Source organism: Betta splendens, chromosome 4 (genome assembly GCF_900634795.4).
Source record: "Betta splendens chromosome 4, fBetSpl5.4, whole genome shotgun sequence".
In the NCBI taxonomy this organism is placed as follows: domain Eukaryota; kingdom Metazoa; phylum Chordata; class Actinopteri; order Anabantiformes; family Osphronemidae; genus Betta; species Betta splendens.
Genome location: NC_040884.2, coordinates 12,292,227 through 12,308,119, shown reverse-complemented (window position 1 = coordinate 12,308,119; position 15,893 = coordinate 12,292,227). Strand labels below are relative to the sequence as shown.

The 15,893-nt window shown below is 46.6% G+C and overlaps 1 protein-coding gene across 3 annotated transcripts in view; it reads left to right on the top strand.

Annotated features, from left to right (window-relative positions):
• The first annotated feature begins 5,268 nt into the window (after positions 1-5,268).
• Positions 5,269-15,893, top strand: part of LOC114853351 (matrix metalloproteinase-16-like) — a 43,088-nt gene continuing 32,463 nt past the window's right edge. For 2 of the 3 annotated variants that reach the window (XM_029146634.3, XM_029146633.3), the window contains exon 1: positions 5,269-5,686. In XM_029146634.3, coding sequence (XP_029002467.1) covers positions 5,573-5,686 — 114 coding nt within the window. In that variant the 5' untranslated portion in view covers positions 5,269-5,572. The remainder of the gene's footprint in view (positions 5,687-15,893) is intronic. The other variant, XM_029146635.3, reaches the window with a different exon arrangement.

The following is a 15,893-nucleotide window of genomic DNA, read 5'->3' as shown; positions in this document are numbered from 1 at the left end:
GTCTGTACATTAACCCCACGTGCTCCTTTGTGCTGGATGTGAAAGACCAACACACAGTAAATACCTCAGGGTGTGACCTATTACATGCTCCACATGGGGAGCACACACACACACACACACACACACACACACACACACACACACACACACACACACACACACACACACACACACACACACACACACACTACATTATCATTATTCCATTTGGCACTTTATGAGTTTATGAGTCAGGGTCAGAAGCAGCAGGTGAACATCCTATGATGCCATCACGTGTGTACGAGGAGGCAGGAGTTGCCAGGAAATGACACAATGTCCCACACACACACCTTCACAACCCCGACCCCCCCCCCCCCCCCCCCCCCCCAAACACACACACACACATTGTTATGCTTCCATATGTTTAATTATTTTACTCTTCAGCAGAACTTTATGTTGCTGCACGTTGTTCTGCTCTCCTCTGTCTCCACACTTCTCTACTTCACTAAATCAGTAATACACCAGAATGCGAGAAACTACAGGAAGTACAGTAAAATGTGTGTGTTAGTCTGCTGTATTGTTGCATTAACCTGTCCGGTGTGATAAAGAGGCTGAGACAATGAACCCAACTGAGCTGCCGCAGTGGGCGCTCTGCTCCGTCGGCCCATTCGTGCCACTTTACCGGCATTGGTTGATGTTAACAAGCAGCACAAGTCCAGCTCATTTTGTTTTACTGCTCCCACCTGTGTTACAGTCCAACAGTATCCAGTCCAGTGCCTCCTCAGCGGGGTGACCCAGTTTCCTGTAATGACCAGTCTGATCTTCATTTTCAGTGGAGCGCCATTAGCCTTTCTTCTTAAAAGCTTGAGCCTTTTGCTTACAATTACCGTTTTGAAGGTCCCGTTGCCATAATGCCTCTGTTTTAACGCAGTCTTGTGTCTGAGAGGCATCTGCAGGTTAATGGGCCTCACAAACTGAGCCCATTTCTGAGCTCACCAGTATTCTTGGCCGAGGGCTAATTTAGCTCACTGCATTTCGTTCACTTCCATTCCAGTCATGTAGCTCTTGTTAACCCCGGCGTCTGGTTCTTACACTGAGCATCACTGTCATGGATGGAATTCGTTGTTAGCATTTTAACCCACATTTGTCATTGGCTTGTCTCTTCCCCTCTGAGCTAGAGATGAGCAGTAGAAGGCGGTCGTCATGGAGGAGGAGAGTCATCGAACACATGACTCACACACAGATGTTTGATTCGATTATATCCTGTCTGGTATTATTATGGCATAGTTGCCGGTTTGGCACATTTCTTTTCATACAAATGACACACTCCACTTTTACTTCCTGTATTACTGGATGATTTTCAGTTGCATAAACAGTAATTATCTAAACTGCAAAATGAGAAATGCTATTAAAGACATTCTGAACGTTTTCTTTTACATTGTCTATGCTGATTTACAGTATCATTGCTTTATAATTGAGATTCAGAAAATCACATCAGTGCTACTGGAGTGTGAGAGGATATCAATCTGGGCATGTTCAGTAAACACAATATTTTTGTTACAGTACATCTAACAAATTTATTTGTTGATGTACTGATGTTATTATTTGTGTAGTTCATAATAATTGCCCTGGGCAACGTCAGTCTTAGAAGATGATAAGACAGAAGTTTGGTTTGTTGTGTTCTGTGTCTATTTGGGGTCTCTTTACAATGTTGAACCAAGCAGGAAGCGACCATTTTTGGACAGATGACCATGGACTGTGACTTAGAGATTCCTCAGTCATCTCAGTCACTTCAATCTTGGCTGTGAATTGCCCCACGTCTACTGAAGGTCATGGTGAAATGAAGCCCACAGGACGACATCAGAAGTACAGTAGCAGAGAAGCAATTCAGTGGAGGACAACCTGCATTGAAATCACAAGCGAGGTGATGAAGCGGAGACTGTGCCCAAAAACAAGACCACTGAACATGCTGGGCCTCCTGATAGCAATACAAGGCTCTTTGTTATTTAGCAGGATAGAAGCTTTACCATTTGCGGTGTTGTAGTTCCTCTCCAAGTGTCTCCCACCTAAGTCATTAACAGCTCTGTTATGGCATCGTTCTGCTTTATCCTCAGAGGCACACGCACAAAAAAAACACGTTGACTACATGGAGCCGGAGAGAGAAGGGCTAATTGGCTTCTACTTCTGACTTTGTGGTGATGAAAAGTTCCAGGTGCTGCTTGGGTTGAATGTTTGGTGGACATGTTTTGGTGCAGAGATGAAACTGGACGGCAGAGTCAGCGCGTTGGTGTGGAGGCCGTCGGTGCCGGAGCTTCTGTTGGGCTGCAGGACGTGATGCTGCACCAACACAGCCGCTCCCTGCAGCAGCGCCGCTGCGTTCTGATTCAACATGAGTTTCCACTTACCCGACAAATGAAGGAGGGCTGGCACAAGCTCACATACTGTACGTCATGGATGCATGTCCTGAGAGACTAGGGGCCCTCTACTGACACCAGAAGCAGCGTGGGATATTTGGGTTCACTGAGTTACACCGAAAACGCTGACCTGACCTAAATGTAAGAACACAAGATCTATTTAGATGTGTGGGAAGAGACCATAACATGGCAACTTCAAAGCCTTGACAGGATTCACTCTGATCCAGGTGTTTTTGCTCTCATCCAAATCAAACTTCTTACTCAGTTCATCAGTTCATCAGTTCTCATTTACTTTAAGATGTTTATGATCTTCTTGCTGTGTCCTCTGCATCCATGTGAAGCTGACTGCAGGACTAAGCCTATTATGTAAATATTCAAACTGTGCCTGGCGATTACAACGTGTGGGCGCAATCAGATTATATTCATACTGATCCAAGGCATTTCTGGTGTTTGTCTGTGCATCCAGAGCTCCGGTGTAGCAGGGCCTCTGGGTTAGAGACTCTCTGCACTACATCAAGTGTCCTAGAAGAAGGTGGGTTGGGATCAGCACTGGAGACCCAGATGTGTTGGTTTCCTGTGTCATTTAGTCCTGGGAGCTGAGATACAAAATGGCTAAATGAAAATTTTTTGTTTTTGCACATACAGTACATACAGTGTGACTGTTGGATGCAGTGACTCTATGTGAAAACGTTCGGCCGGATGATCTGCAAATTCAGCAAAACGTCTGTAAACTTCTGTTTGAAATATGAAAAAATCCCAAATGTGAGAGAATGAGCCAAAACATTTCATCCTTTATTGACTTAAACAACGGCATGTACATTGGCAAACAGTTCTATACGTTTATTAAATGTATAAATCTTTTCACACCTGGTACACACACGACCTGGAGACACTTTTATGGTTGCATGACACAAACACAAAGTAAACTGTTGGTGGTTTTGGATGAATTCAAAGTTTCCCCTGTGAGGGTGAAAAATTCCACCAAATGATTTTGGGTTCAGAACCAAGTGAAGTGGTCCAACTATAAAAAAAGGCTTTTGTTGGAATCGAGCAGTTATTTCTTAGTGGAGTAGTTTTTCCTCCCACTTTGGCTGCAGCCATATGATAACACAGCGATCAATCTGAGAGGGCAGCTTTTCACTCAGCTTCATCCAGGAAAGAACGCGATCTGGTGTGAGGTTTTCTCCTGCTACCTGCTCCTTGATGCACAAAATCATCCTCAACTCCAAAACAAGTGGACATAAACTTCACACTGTAAAGTGCCTCAAGATTTTTGTTGTGAATTGGTGCTTAATCAATAAATGAAAGAGAACGTATTGATTAAATCACAAACTGCTGCTCCATCATATCTTTTACTTTGTTCTTCTGCTCAGGGGGAAACGGACACGGACGAGAGGCTTGGGATTCATGCTGCCAAGAGATCCAGGAGGTCTGACTAGGAGCAGATGCAGCAGTTATGAGACACAGTCGTGCTTCGAAAGGCAGGCGTTGAGGATGCTGGCAAAGCTGTGTGCTGGTGGGTGGACCAGTTGGAAAGGGCCAGAACCTTTCAGAAAGGGTATTCAGGATTACCGAGCACCAGAGAGACAGAGAGAGAGAGAGGAAATCATTAAGAAGAGCAGAAAAGAGAGAATGATGAGAAAAGGAAAGAGCAAATCATGAGAGAATGACTCAGCCAGCCAACAAACTTCTAAATGAGTAGAAGCAGCACAAAAAGAGGAAGTCAAACTTCTAGATTGGGTTAATGACGGCTGAGTGCAATCAGATGATTTCATCCAACACATGATGAGAGGGGACACAGCTTTTTAAATGCTTATTTATAGGCAATAAAACGTATTCAAATGTTAAGGGATCACAAACATGTCTATTAGTAGTAGAGTTTAAAACTATAGTAACTTACAGTAACGTATGCATGACTTCATCCACTAATGTTACATACAAAACCATTGATCTGAACCAGATTATTATTATTATCAAGGCATTTTAAATTGGTTGTGTATGTGTATTAAGGTGAACCCAAGTTCATTAACATAGTGATTTTACGAAGGCAACAGCACTCAGAGGTAAAGAATGATAAAGGATTGGTTTATGAATGTAAAGGAGATTAAAAGCTTTCCAGTAAAAGCAGACCTTGAAACCTCGAACACACCACCTTCTTTACGGTAACCACGATCGCAACCCTAATGACACCATCGTCGTCATCGTCAAATACTGGAAGCCAAGCTGAGACACAAAGGGTGGCATCAGTCTTCTCTGAAGCCGAGCTCCTCATCGCCCCCTGGTGGTCATGAACGCATCATGAATACTGTAAATACAGTAAATAACCCCCCACGCAGAGAGACACCAGCACACAATGACATAACGAGCATCTAAAAACAAACACAAAGAAACACAAACAAAGAAACATAAGAACGCTTTGGTTTAATGAACAAGGTTGTCTGGTTTATACAAAGCAACTAACATTTTATCCTAATGTATATCACAATCAACAATGATGTAAAGGGTTTGAATTTTACCCCGATTGTTGCTTCTGCTTGCAAATTTTGTTTGACACTTTCATTTAAACCTTTGGCCTGCAGCCTATCGTAAATTGTTTTGGTTTTTATTAAGCGAGCCATTAAGGAGTCGGAAATGCAAATGAGGCTCATTTTCAGATTGTTTTTTATTTACATCAGCGCGTCGCCTGCAACGTCCCGACGGGAAAACAGCCGTACCCTGTGAAGCCAAACGCCTGGATGAGGACAGGCTCCGAGCGACAGGCTGCTTTTAAGGCTCGGATCGGGAGCTGCGATGGAAGAGCGAGGGGGGGTGGGGTGGGTGCGCTCGCTGCGCGCATGCGCACTCGGTGGGAAACGCAATAGAAAACGGGCAGCTATGCCGCTCGCTGCGGAAAGGGAGCTGGACGCGTCCGCTTGGAACCACGGCCGGTGCAGCGGAGGACTGACTCCGGGGACTGCTGGACCGGGAGGCTGCTGACAGGCGACACCGGCTACCGTTTTCCCGGGGAGAACCTCCTCCTCAGAGCGCGACGACAGCAGTAGAAGCCGCGTCGCGCTTCCCGCTCCCCCCGCCTCGCGCGCCGACACGACGGCTATGCTGCTGCTGGGCGCCTAGGATTTACCCCCGCGCCCGACCGTTTTGTACCGACTCTCCGTCCGACTGATCCGACCGCGGCCGCTATGGTTTTGTACCGGAGCTGTTTCCGTCGCTGCTGTGTGGGGACGCTGTGTTTGCAGCTGGTGCTGTGGATGTTATGCGCCGTGAACGGAGAGGAGCAGCCGTTCAGCGTGGAGGTAAGAACCGGGACCGTTATGTGTTGACACGGCAGGATTCAACAAAGGCTCAAAACGTGTTTTCCTCCCGCTGCTGTTGCGCCTTCATGTCTAATTCATTATAATATTCTACAAACACTAATACCTAACTAACAACAACAACAACAACAACAACAGAGTCTTTGTGAGACACCCAGCTGGGCGCTAGTCCCATCATCTACCACTATGAACGGAAACGCTGGTATTTTACACGGACTTCAGAGTAGCACTTGGTATTTTTTCATATCTGGGCTTTTTTATGTTCTACTTTAGCAGAAGCCTAATTCACTAGAATAGAATCTGTCATAAAATGTGACCAGTGGACTGTTAGGCCAGTAGACTGGTGCACGTCCAGTCCACTCTAATCCTGGTATCTCCACATGCACAACACAACAGCATCTTTCCTCAGAGGTCAAATCTTCAGACGCTCGTCGGCGCAGAGCTTCACATCGTCTCCTGTGTTTGAGGGGAATAAAGCAGCACACCGGTTAATCCTGCAGGAAGGCAACGGTGCGGGCCGTCACACAAAACCCACCTTTTGTTCTGATGCGATAGCACGGCCTAATGGATTCCTAAAAGGCTTCGTGCTCCTAGTGACAGCGAACTACAAACCTCAGCCTGTAAGTGACTGGTTGCTGAGTTCTTCCTCAACGTTCCTGTCGCCTAACACGAATAAAATTTGGGTTTCATCAAAGGCGGTTCAAATTACCTCCGGTCTGACTGAGTGTAACACTGCACTTGCTGTCTCTGTCTCACACACACACACACACACGCACAGGAGCATCCTGGCATGTCTGCTGACAGCCATTCACGTGCTACATCCACATATCCACATAATTTGCAGGCTGGGCATGCTGCGCCGTTCCCCTCGGAAGAGCACAAAGGCGGCAGATTCAGTCCAGATGCTACAGGTTGCTCAGGTAAAACATCTGGCTTCACCTGACAGAAAGGGGAAGAAAGTTAGAACGGCACGCAGAGGTTCTCTCCGTCCGTCTCTAGGTGAATGTGAACAAGCGCGTGAGCCGAGCGTTTGTTCCAGCGCGCGTCTCGGCGAGATCCGTTTCCTGGCGCGCGCTGTAAATTAGCCCCGAGCTCCAACAGTCCGCGCCCCTCGTTTATTTCCATAGATCTGCCTCCACTTACACGCTCCAGCCTCCAGTGTCCTCGCTGTAAGGCTGCTGATGCACGTTCGAACCCTAACGACTGTAATAAGCCCCGTGACCTACAAACGGCGCCGCGCGGCACAGCTCCGCTCTGTGCCGACACACAGTGCTTCTCATTCACAGTGGGTTTCGGGGGAACTGGCAGCGCTGGGGGGGGGGGGCTGTGCCGATACAGCACAGAAAGCTGAACCGCGGCCAAGTCGCTCCGCAACGTGATACCCTCGAGCAAGGCACTCGCACCCTCACACCCTTAACATGCAAGCGTTGAAGCCATTTATAGGATACATTTATGGCAGAAAAGCATGTATAAACTGTTAAACACACCTGAGCTCCTGTAATACTGTATGTTACAGCCTCCTGGTACATTTAACTGCTCCTCTTCACCAGCGCAACCCGGTGTTTCTGTGCCTGCAGGCGGAATCTCTAGGTTAATATGGCCTGCAGCGTTTTCGAAGCTTCAAGCTGTTTCCTTGGTTTTACCTGCGTGACTCCAGTGATTGCGTTTTGGGCTCGGGGGGCTTCCCAAACTCTGGTGTCCTACAACCAGCGCTGGGCCCCGGACGCCTCGTTCCCGCTACGCCTGCTGTGGTGAGCAGAACGGCCGAGATGAGACAATAACGTGTGTCTCAGTCAGCAGAGAGCGGCTTTCGGCTTTGCTTCATCCACAGATGATCCCTTAAATCAGGCTGCAGGTCCCGAACACTGCACTGGAGGCAGGCGGAGGACGGCTCATGTCTCGGCTATGAGACATGAGCCGTCCTCCACCTGCTCCTCATCGAGGAGCCACGTCCTGCAGCCGTGGGTCAGTCCATCTGCACCCGCAGCGCAGCGAGAGCGGCCTAAACGGGCGCTGTGACGTGGGAGGTCGCTGTAAACAGCATCCCCCGCGCTGTCCGCCTGCTTATTTACAAGCAATACAATACAGCGATTAACGCTAACACGCGACACTTGAATCAGAAGTAAAGATCTGTGCGTAGAGCAAAATGCGCTTCCTACGAGCTCCTCGGCTGCTGTTTATCTGGATGTCTTCTCTGAAGAGTAATTCTCTCTCCACATTACACAACGTCTTAACAATGGCTCTGCCGCCAGTTAATTTCATTTATCTCGCTTTGAGTTTTACGCTTTCAGTCCACATTGATTTTGCATGGAAACCGGTTTGTGTAACAATGAAGTAATCTTTAACGCTTTCCGTACGTGGGCAGCGCCAGCAGCAGGGAGGTATTTTTATCATTGGATTCTACAGCGTGTGGGGAATAAAGAAGGATCATGTTTTGTTTGACACCGTCAGTCGGGACAGTCCATTTAGTGGTTTCGGTGTTGGCTGCAGGTTCGTGGACCAGGCGTCATGTAGCTGATATGTTCACGTCACATTTTGTGAATGGTGATCTGACTGCATCCCTCACAGCTGCGCTCCGCTTAGCTCGCCTTTCCTCCGCTGGGAGCCCAGGCGCCGCTGCTCGCCGCCGTCGCTTTCTCCAGGAACAACAACAGCACTGACGTGCGAGCGGCTCGGCCTCCTGAGCACAGCTTCCACTCGCGCCGAGGCATCAGGTGTTTGGATCGCGCCGCTGTGCTCACCGGAGACGAGTCAGAGTCAGACGGCGAGAGTGAGAGATGAGACAAAGACAAAGAGACGCGGCCTGTGTCTGAAGGATGAACAGCAGCAAATAAAATCATCAACAGCCTCAGCCACATAATGAAAACAGTGGTTATATTATGTTTCACTTAATATAAGTGAAACATAAGAAACATTAAGAAGTCCTCATTTCCCAGAGTCGAAGCGAAATGCCTTCAAAAGGCATCTTGTAGGAGAATAGACAAATAGAAAAAATAGATCTATTATTAGGTGGCCACAATAATTAAGATATGACTCCAGTAATTGAATGTGTTGACATGTATGCCAGTAAAGCATGGACATCATCAGCGCTGGGACCAGCTGTGGCTGCGTTATTTATCCCAAACACTGCAGCATGCAAACAGCAACACAGGCCAGCGGTTGGAGAACATATGTCAAACAGGACCGGAAACAAAGGCGTTTGGCAGCAGCTGGGTTTGATGACATCACGCAGATCCCTCTAAGAGCGAGGTAGAGTCACAGCTATCAGGACGTGCCGGATGCTGACGCCCGGTCAGTGCAGCCTCCCCGCGTTGTCGTCACCGAGGAGAGCAGGAGCCGTTCACGCCGTCACCGCTCAGGTCACCGGCTGAGCAGGAAGGCACTGCTGCTAATACTGTAGCTCAGCTCTGCACGTGACCCACGGCCTCGGCCTCGGACTCGGCTGCATACGAATCACGCTAAAACAATGTGAAACATATTTGCTATTTTTGGTGCCCGGCTCTGACTGGCAGCGTGTTTTTTGCACCGCGTTTCCCAGAAACCACTTTGGCAGCCAGACGGCGCGCATGGTTCGATGGCTTGAGTTTTCCCTTAATGAAGCCCGAACGTGCTTTTCTGTGCTGTGCCCTGGTGGTTGTCAGCACCGATCTCGGCTAAACACTTGAGAGTACATCGCGTCCTTCAGAGGATTTACCCACTATTTATTATCCCAGCACTTTATTGTCCCTTTATATGAAAATATTCCTTTAGTGAAGTGTTAATTGTGGGTGTTGCAGCTTTTTATTCCTTCAACATTACCTTCACTGTCTTTATCAGTACTATGGGCTCAATTCTGCCTGCACGCACGCACGCACGCACGCACGCATGCACACACACACACACACACACACACACACACACACACACACACACACACACACACACACACCCTCTCTTGACGTCATTTGGCTTTGGAAGCGGAGCAGATTTCAGAGTCGCTGGGGTGTCTCTGTCAGTCTGTTCACTCAATCCTAGAAAAATACAACAACACCTGAACCGGCCTAAATGAGTCCGAATCATGTTCGCACAAACACACACGCCTCAGCTCGCAGATTGTCCCTCGCAGCTTGTGATTATTGTCGTGTTTTGTTGTAAACCCTTCTCCCGACAGCCAGCGGACTGCCTTCCTCTCTCTGAGGTGTGTCTGTGGTCACAGATTACTGAGCTGTTAAATCTTTAATGTGACTGACAGCTGCAGCAATAGATGATGCCAGCGGAGCATCGCATGTGAGGCTGTCGATGAAGCTGTCGGCAGTGTGTGTGTGTGTGTGTGTGTGTGTGTGTGTGTGTGTGTGTGTGTGTGTGTGTGTGTGTGTGTGTGTGTGTGTCTGTGTGTGTGTGTGTGTGTGTGTGTGTGTGTGTGTGAGCATCTTGAGTCATGACAACTGTTGAAATCTGCTTCTGTTAGTAATGTTTTAATCACATATATGAAATATGGATGTGTTCCAACGGTTCAGTGTGAGTGAACCTCTAGGGAGATTACGTTTTTTGTCTTGATGTGTTTCACGGAGTCATGGGTTTGTGTCGTGTGTAAATATGTCAAATCCGCATTCTTTCCAAAGCGCCTCAAATAAAGATCACCCACCAGCGGAAGCACTGTTCTGATCAGTATGTGTGATCAGACTGTGACATTTTTGTGACATTTCCTCCTAATGGGGCCACTGAGGTGGTGAACGTGACATGCATAAAACATTGTGTTCTCGTGTTTGTGTGTGTGTAGGTGTTTTGGATGAAATATTCCACATCGAGCTCTCCAGCGCCAGGTTGCATCTCATGACGTTTAATGTTTTGGTTTCATTAAAAGTAGAATCTGACGCAAATTCAGATGCTACAGGGTGAATTTAGAGTCTGTGTGTGTGTGTGTGTGTGTGTGTGTGTATGTGTGTGTGTGTGTGTGTGTGTGTGTGTGTGTGTGTGTGTGTGTGTGTGTGTGTGTGTGGGTTTGTACCTACTGGTGTGGGCAGGAGGCCTGTGGTTGCCGTGACAACCTTGGCACACTTGACTGTGGTTCAGTGTGTAACCAATGAATAATTCAAGGTGGTCTGAGGCGGCAGGCTTTCCCTGGAGGCCGGGATCAGGTTCCCACAAGTCACCTGGACTGAGAGCTCGGCTTCTTTGTTCCACCGCTGCTACGGAGCAGATGGATCCACTTTTTGCCCCATCGCCTGCCATTATCCCTGTTGTGTTATAGAATCACACCATAAGCGCTGTGCTTGGTGGGATCGTCACTGTTCGGGTCAAAGTCATACTTTCTTTGTCTGTGGAGGCTGAAGTGAAAACGCTGTGACCCCTGAAGACCGGGACAGCTCGCTGTGATGCTAAGCACCTCACTGTTATTTTAAGTTTGAAGCAATTAGTTGACCTGTTGTTCGCTGTGCATAAAGGACTTGGGGCAAGGTCTTCTGCTGCTGATTTTCCCTGTCCTAGCAGGGAGCTAATTGTATTCACTCAGCATCCCTGGGTGTAAATCATTCACTGATTAGCTGAGTAGAATGAAAACCAGCAGGCGTCACTGGCTGACAGGAACCAGCTTCCTCCCTGTGTCAGTCGCCGCAGAGGACGTCGAGGGCGAATGTGCAGCAGATTTGCCAAACTGCCACGTCCCACCTCCCTTTACTACCGCCGCCCATGCGATCTGAAGCACATGCTCCCGTCAGCTGAGCAGGCAGAGCTGCTCTTCCCCTGTTGCCATGCTGACCAGGCCTCCTGAGGGGAGCCTCATCCATAATACAGCGATGCTGCCGCCTCGCAGGTCGGCCTTTCGGTGGCACCCATCTGCTAATTGGCCCAGCTTGCTCGAGAGGCAGCGAGCTGCAGCAGCTGGTTGAGAGGTGGCACGGGGACATGATCGCTGTCAGTTCACCTCACCTCCGCTGCGGGAGACGAGGGTAAAACATGGGGGTGTATCTAAAGCCTGGTCCTAAAAACGAGGGAGTTGAAGCACGTAGGCGCAGAACAAAGCGGAGGAACCAGAGAGGAAGTCAAAGTACAGTACTAACAAATGTCTCAGCACAGGTAGTATTTAACTTTTTAAATAGTGTGACAAAGGTGAACAAGGATGGTGGTGAAGAAAGACGATGAAGCTGGACTTGAACGTCTGACGCAGCAGATAAAATTGACTTCAAAGCTGAAAGGAATGGAGTGTGGCGAAGCGGGAGCAGGCTGGCGAGGAACGGATGCTGCGTTACACCTCCTTTACACTTCAAGAGAGCATTGATCTCTGGAAAACTTTAACCTCGTTATGGCTCCCGGCACTTAGAGCAGTGGGTCATCACACGCTCGTTTGTGTGTTCCTGTGTTTGAAGCAGCTTGATCCTGGCGTCATTTAGGCCTCAGTTCTAGTAGTTTGTGCTAGAACACAACAATTCTAGGAGAAGGTTTTATCCTGCAGCTGCCAAGTCCAACAGCAAAACAAACAGAAACTTTAGCCTTTTCCATTTCAGTTGCATTTAATATGTAACCAGACTTTAAATACATAACCTTTGCAGTAACTTTCCAGGAATTCATGATTAATGAATTGATTAATTTAGTAATGTCGCTTCTTTGTGCAGCAAACTACTTAAGTTACAGTTCAAACTAATCACTGCATTGTGTTTTTAGACTGTCAGAAAGACACTTGTAATGAAGCAGTAGATGAGCCAAAGGTATTAATATTATTATTATTATTGCACTAACAAGGAATCCAAATGACAGAATGGCCCATGCTACAGGCTCCTTGTTATCCGTTTGTGGCGAGAGAACAGAGAAGAACAGAGTCTTATTGAATGAGGAGCCTCCTCCTCTCAGGAATCCCTACATCGGCAGAACACCGGGAACCATAGATCATGAGGCGAATGAGTGAATCAATGGGAAATAGACGTAGGCAGCTGAGGAGGGGCAGAGAAAACAAAGAGACGAGGACAGAGAGTGGAAGATAGAAAAGAGCAACAAGCACAACCCCTGTGTTTTCCCGTCTTAGAGTAAAATCCCCCTGAATATTAATAATGTGCGGTTGAGAACACGGTCTATAAAGTTTGACACAATGGTGGAATAAAAGAAGAAAGGCTTTGCTGCAGTCTTTGGAGGTTAATTCAGTATTAATATATGTGAGCCTTGAGCTCGTCCTTCTCCTTGAATCTGTTGTTAGACTCTGTTGTCGTTGTAGCGAAGCAGCTGGAGCAGCTTTGGGAGAGTTTAGGTTCAGGTTATATAGCAGCAAAGTCATAGTTGTTGTAGTGCAAGTGCCTCGCTCAAGGTTAGTTGTAGTGTTTGTGCTTTTCAGCTATGTGTAGAAGAGATTCTTTACTGCAGATGAAAGGTTTCAGAATCATGGACCTTCACTGTATGTGCTGTTGAGCCCATTAAAGGAAATGTAGGATCCAGCTCTTTTCATCTATCGCCTCCAGGAGTGAACATCTTTACCCTAAAAGGTTTGGGAAGCACTTGTCAAACAGTTTTACCTCCCTCTGAAGGAAAATCATTACAGCTGTCTGGCTCTAATCTTGGTCATTACTCAAAGCTCATATTCAGGGGTCAAATTTGACATTGAATGAGAAATTAAAGTTGGACTTTCATGAGTAGAAAAGCAAAGTTGGTGACATTTCCTACATCAGCTTTGAAGCTTAGTTATGGACACTGATACCTTATGTTTATGCTGCTGAGTCCTGGAGAAGTTGTGTCCAGGTTCTCTCTCTGGATTCTTGGAAACCTAACCTGCAGGTTCATGTTGGATGAATGCTAAAAGGTTTAGAGTTCTGTTTAATTACTGTTCAGCTAATTGTAGACTGCTTCATTCACATCCTCCCAGCAGTCAAGCTGCATCATGAGTTGGGACCGCTTTGCTTCTTGCACAGTTGGACGAACCGCCACTGTGGTCGGGAAAATGAATTCCCAAGCTTCCCAGTGTGTTATGATAATGATAGCACAAGCTGAAGAGACGGGGGATGTGCTCCTCCCGTCCAACCCTCAGCTACAAGAAGCGCTTGTTGAGGTTCTTGCAGATATTAAAGTGCTATTGAATTTTAAAACCACTGTTCTAGTAATAAAATAAATGTGTTTGTACCTTTAGAAGGATTCAGGCCATATTTTTTAGCAATGGTGCTACATTTTATTGCTTCTATTGCTTTTTTCCCCTGTTGCGTCTTTTTAATGACTCAAGTTCGCCTTTGTTTCTGATAATGGATGCATTGTCCGTCGTTTTCATTGCAGCGTCTCGGTCACGTTGCATTCTTGAATGGTGCGTTGTGTTGGATTGTTTGTCTATCAGTTCATATTCTTAGAGAAAAACACTATTGTCTATTTTTGTTTGGCTAAATTTGCAGTGCCACGTCTAAACTGTATATTTTTTTTCCCCTGTTTGCGCCACCAACGGAAAGTAGGGAATTTACTGGGTCAGTGGTTGAACTGTAGGACAGGGCCAAACGTGGTTACAGCACAAAATACCTCCAGTGTCACAGAGTAGATGCGAGGGAGGGACATGGGAGAGAGATGAGATGATTACAGGACAAGGAAAACGAAAGTAGGCATTAAGAGAGAGAAGCTAGATTAAAGCACTCACGTGATACCGGCTCAATGGCATTTAGCGGAACTATGAAGCTGTCGATTGTACGGAGGACCTCAGGTGTCAAAATAAAGTGTAAACATCACGAGGGATAGTTAGAATTACAGTAATGAAGGGAAGCAAATACAGTATGACTCATGCAGGTTTCACCGCTGAGTTGGAAAGTTTGGAGTCAGATCAGAAGGACATCTACAGTGAACGCTTTAATGTTTGCAGCGTTTCATTAGCGTTGGTGTTTGGGCCGCTGCCAGGCTCAGATCCACCCGCTCGGGTTCACATGCTGGCACTGGTACGGAGATAGACAGCGGACAGACAGCCGCATGCTGATTTCAGAGCACTTACTGTACCGTACTGTACTTACTATGTAGAAAGGGTGAACTGCTCGTCGTCCTGCGCTGCAGATGCTGACTGGTTTGCATGTGAGGCCATGTTTTTATGGCCGAGCTGTTTCTCTCATACCAGACAGACGTTTAAATGACGCTAAACTGCAGGATGTGGTCAGCGATGGACTGGATGCTCAGTGTGACGGTTCCACAGCAGTGTTCTACTGGGACCACAGTGTTTTCTGGACATTTCTCTGGCCATTTAAAATAAAGCAGCAACATAAAAGGCCTGTTCAGAGGATGATGGGCTGGTCATAGTACAAATAATGAGAATTTAATTACGTTCTTGTCTACTGTTGAAATGTGTTCTATTAAACACTTACCACGTTACATAAAGATCCTCAGTCAGAACTGGTTCTGTTTCGGCATATGTTGTATATATTATACCCTGCATGTCAGATGAATAAATTGAATATATTTAGGTTTAAATGTGGTAAATGCCTAATTAATATTGTTACTTATTATTAACAAGGGACGCTTGAAATATTTTGTGGCTGCTAAATTTGGGGATGAATACAATCTGTGCTATGATGAGTGATTGAATAACTTGGTGTATTGTTCCACCACTAATAATTAAATTTTAATTTAATAATCATCTCAAAGCCCCTTTGGGCTCAGTGGGACTTTGTTGTTGGAACTGACGTGTCGGCTTCTAAGAATAAAGGTTTTGATGAGAGTTGTACAGGATCTGGTTGCGTTTTTGTTGCCTAGTAACAATCATCTGGACCCACGGGTTTACTTCTGTACATCTGATTATGGAGTAGTTTCACTACCCGAGCACGTAAATAGAAATCTCACCCATGCACCTACAGTAACTGCCTGTGAAGCGTAAGAACTTGACCCACATTATCTGCCGCTCAGCATACGGTAAGAAGGGAGAAATGAAAAGTGACACTGACAGCAGGAATGATATCAAGTTTACTGTATTAGGAATATTCTCCAGCTAAAGTAGCTATATGATAGACTGGAGCTGCTCTTCATCAGCTCTGGGTTCATTGATGCTTTTCCTGGCTGGAGATAACACAAAGGAAACCAATAAGCAATGTTCTTAGAGAAAGGTCATCTCTCTACCAGCCATATAATGAGGTCCATCTGTCTGGGGACTTAGTATTGTTTCATGTTTCACATACAGTATGCCACATACTTTTTTCTCTGTTAAATTATAGCACAGTGAAAGAAGTTTTAGGTTGTTTGTTCGTCTGGTTGTGGTTTGATTAATACTCGTGAA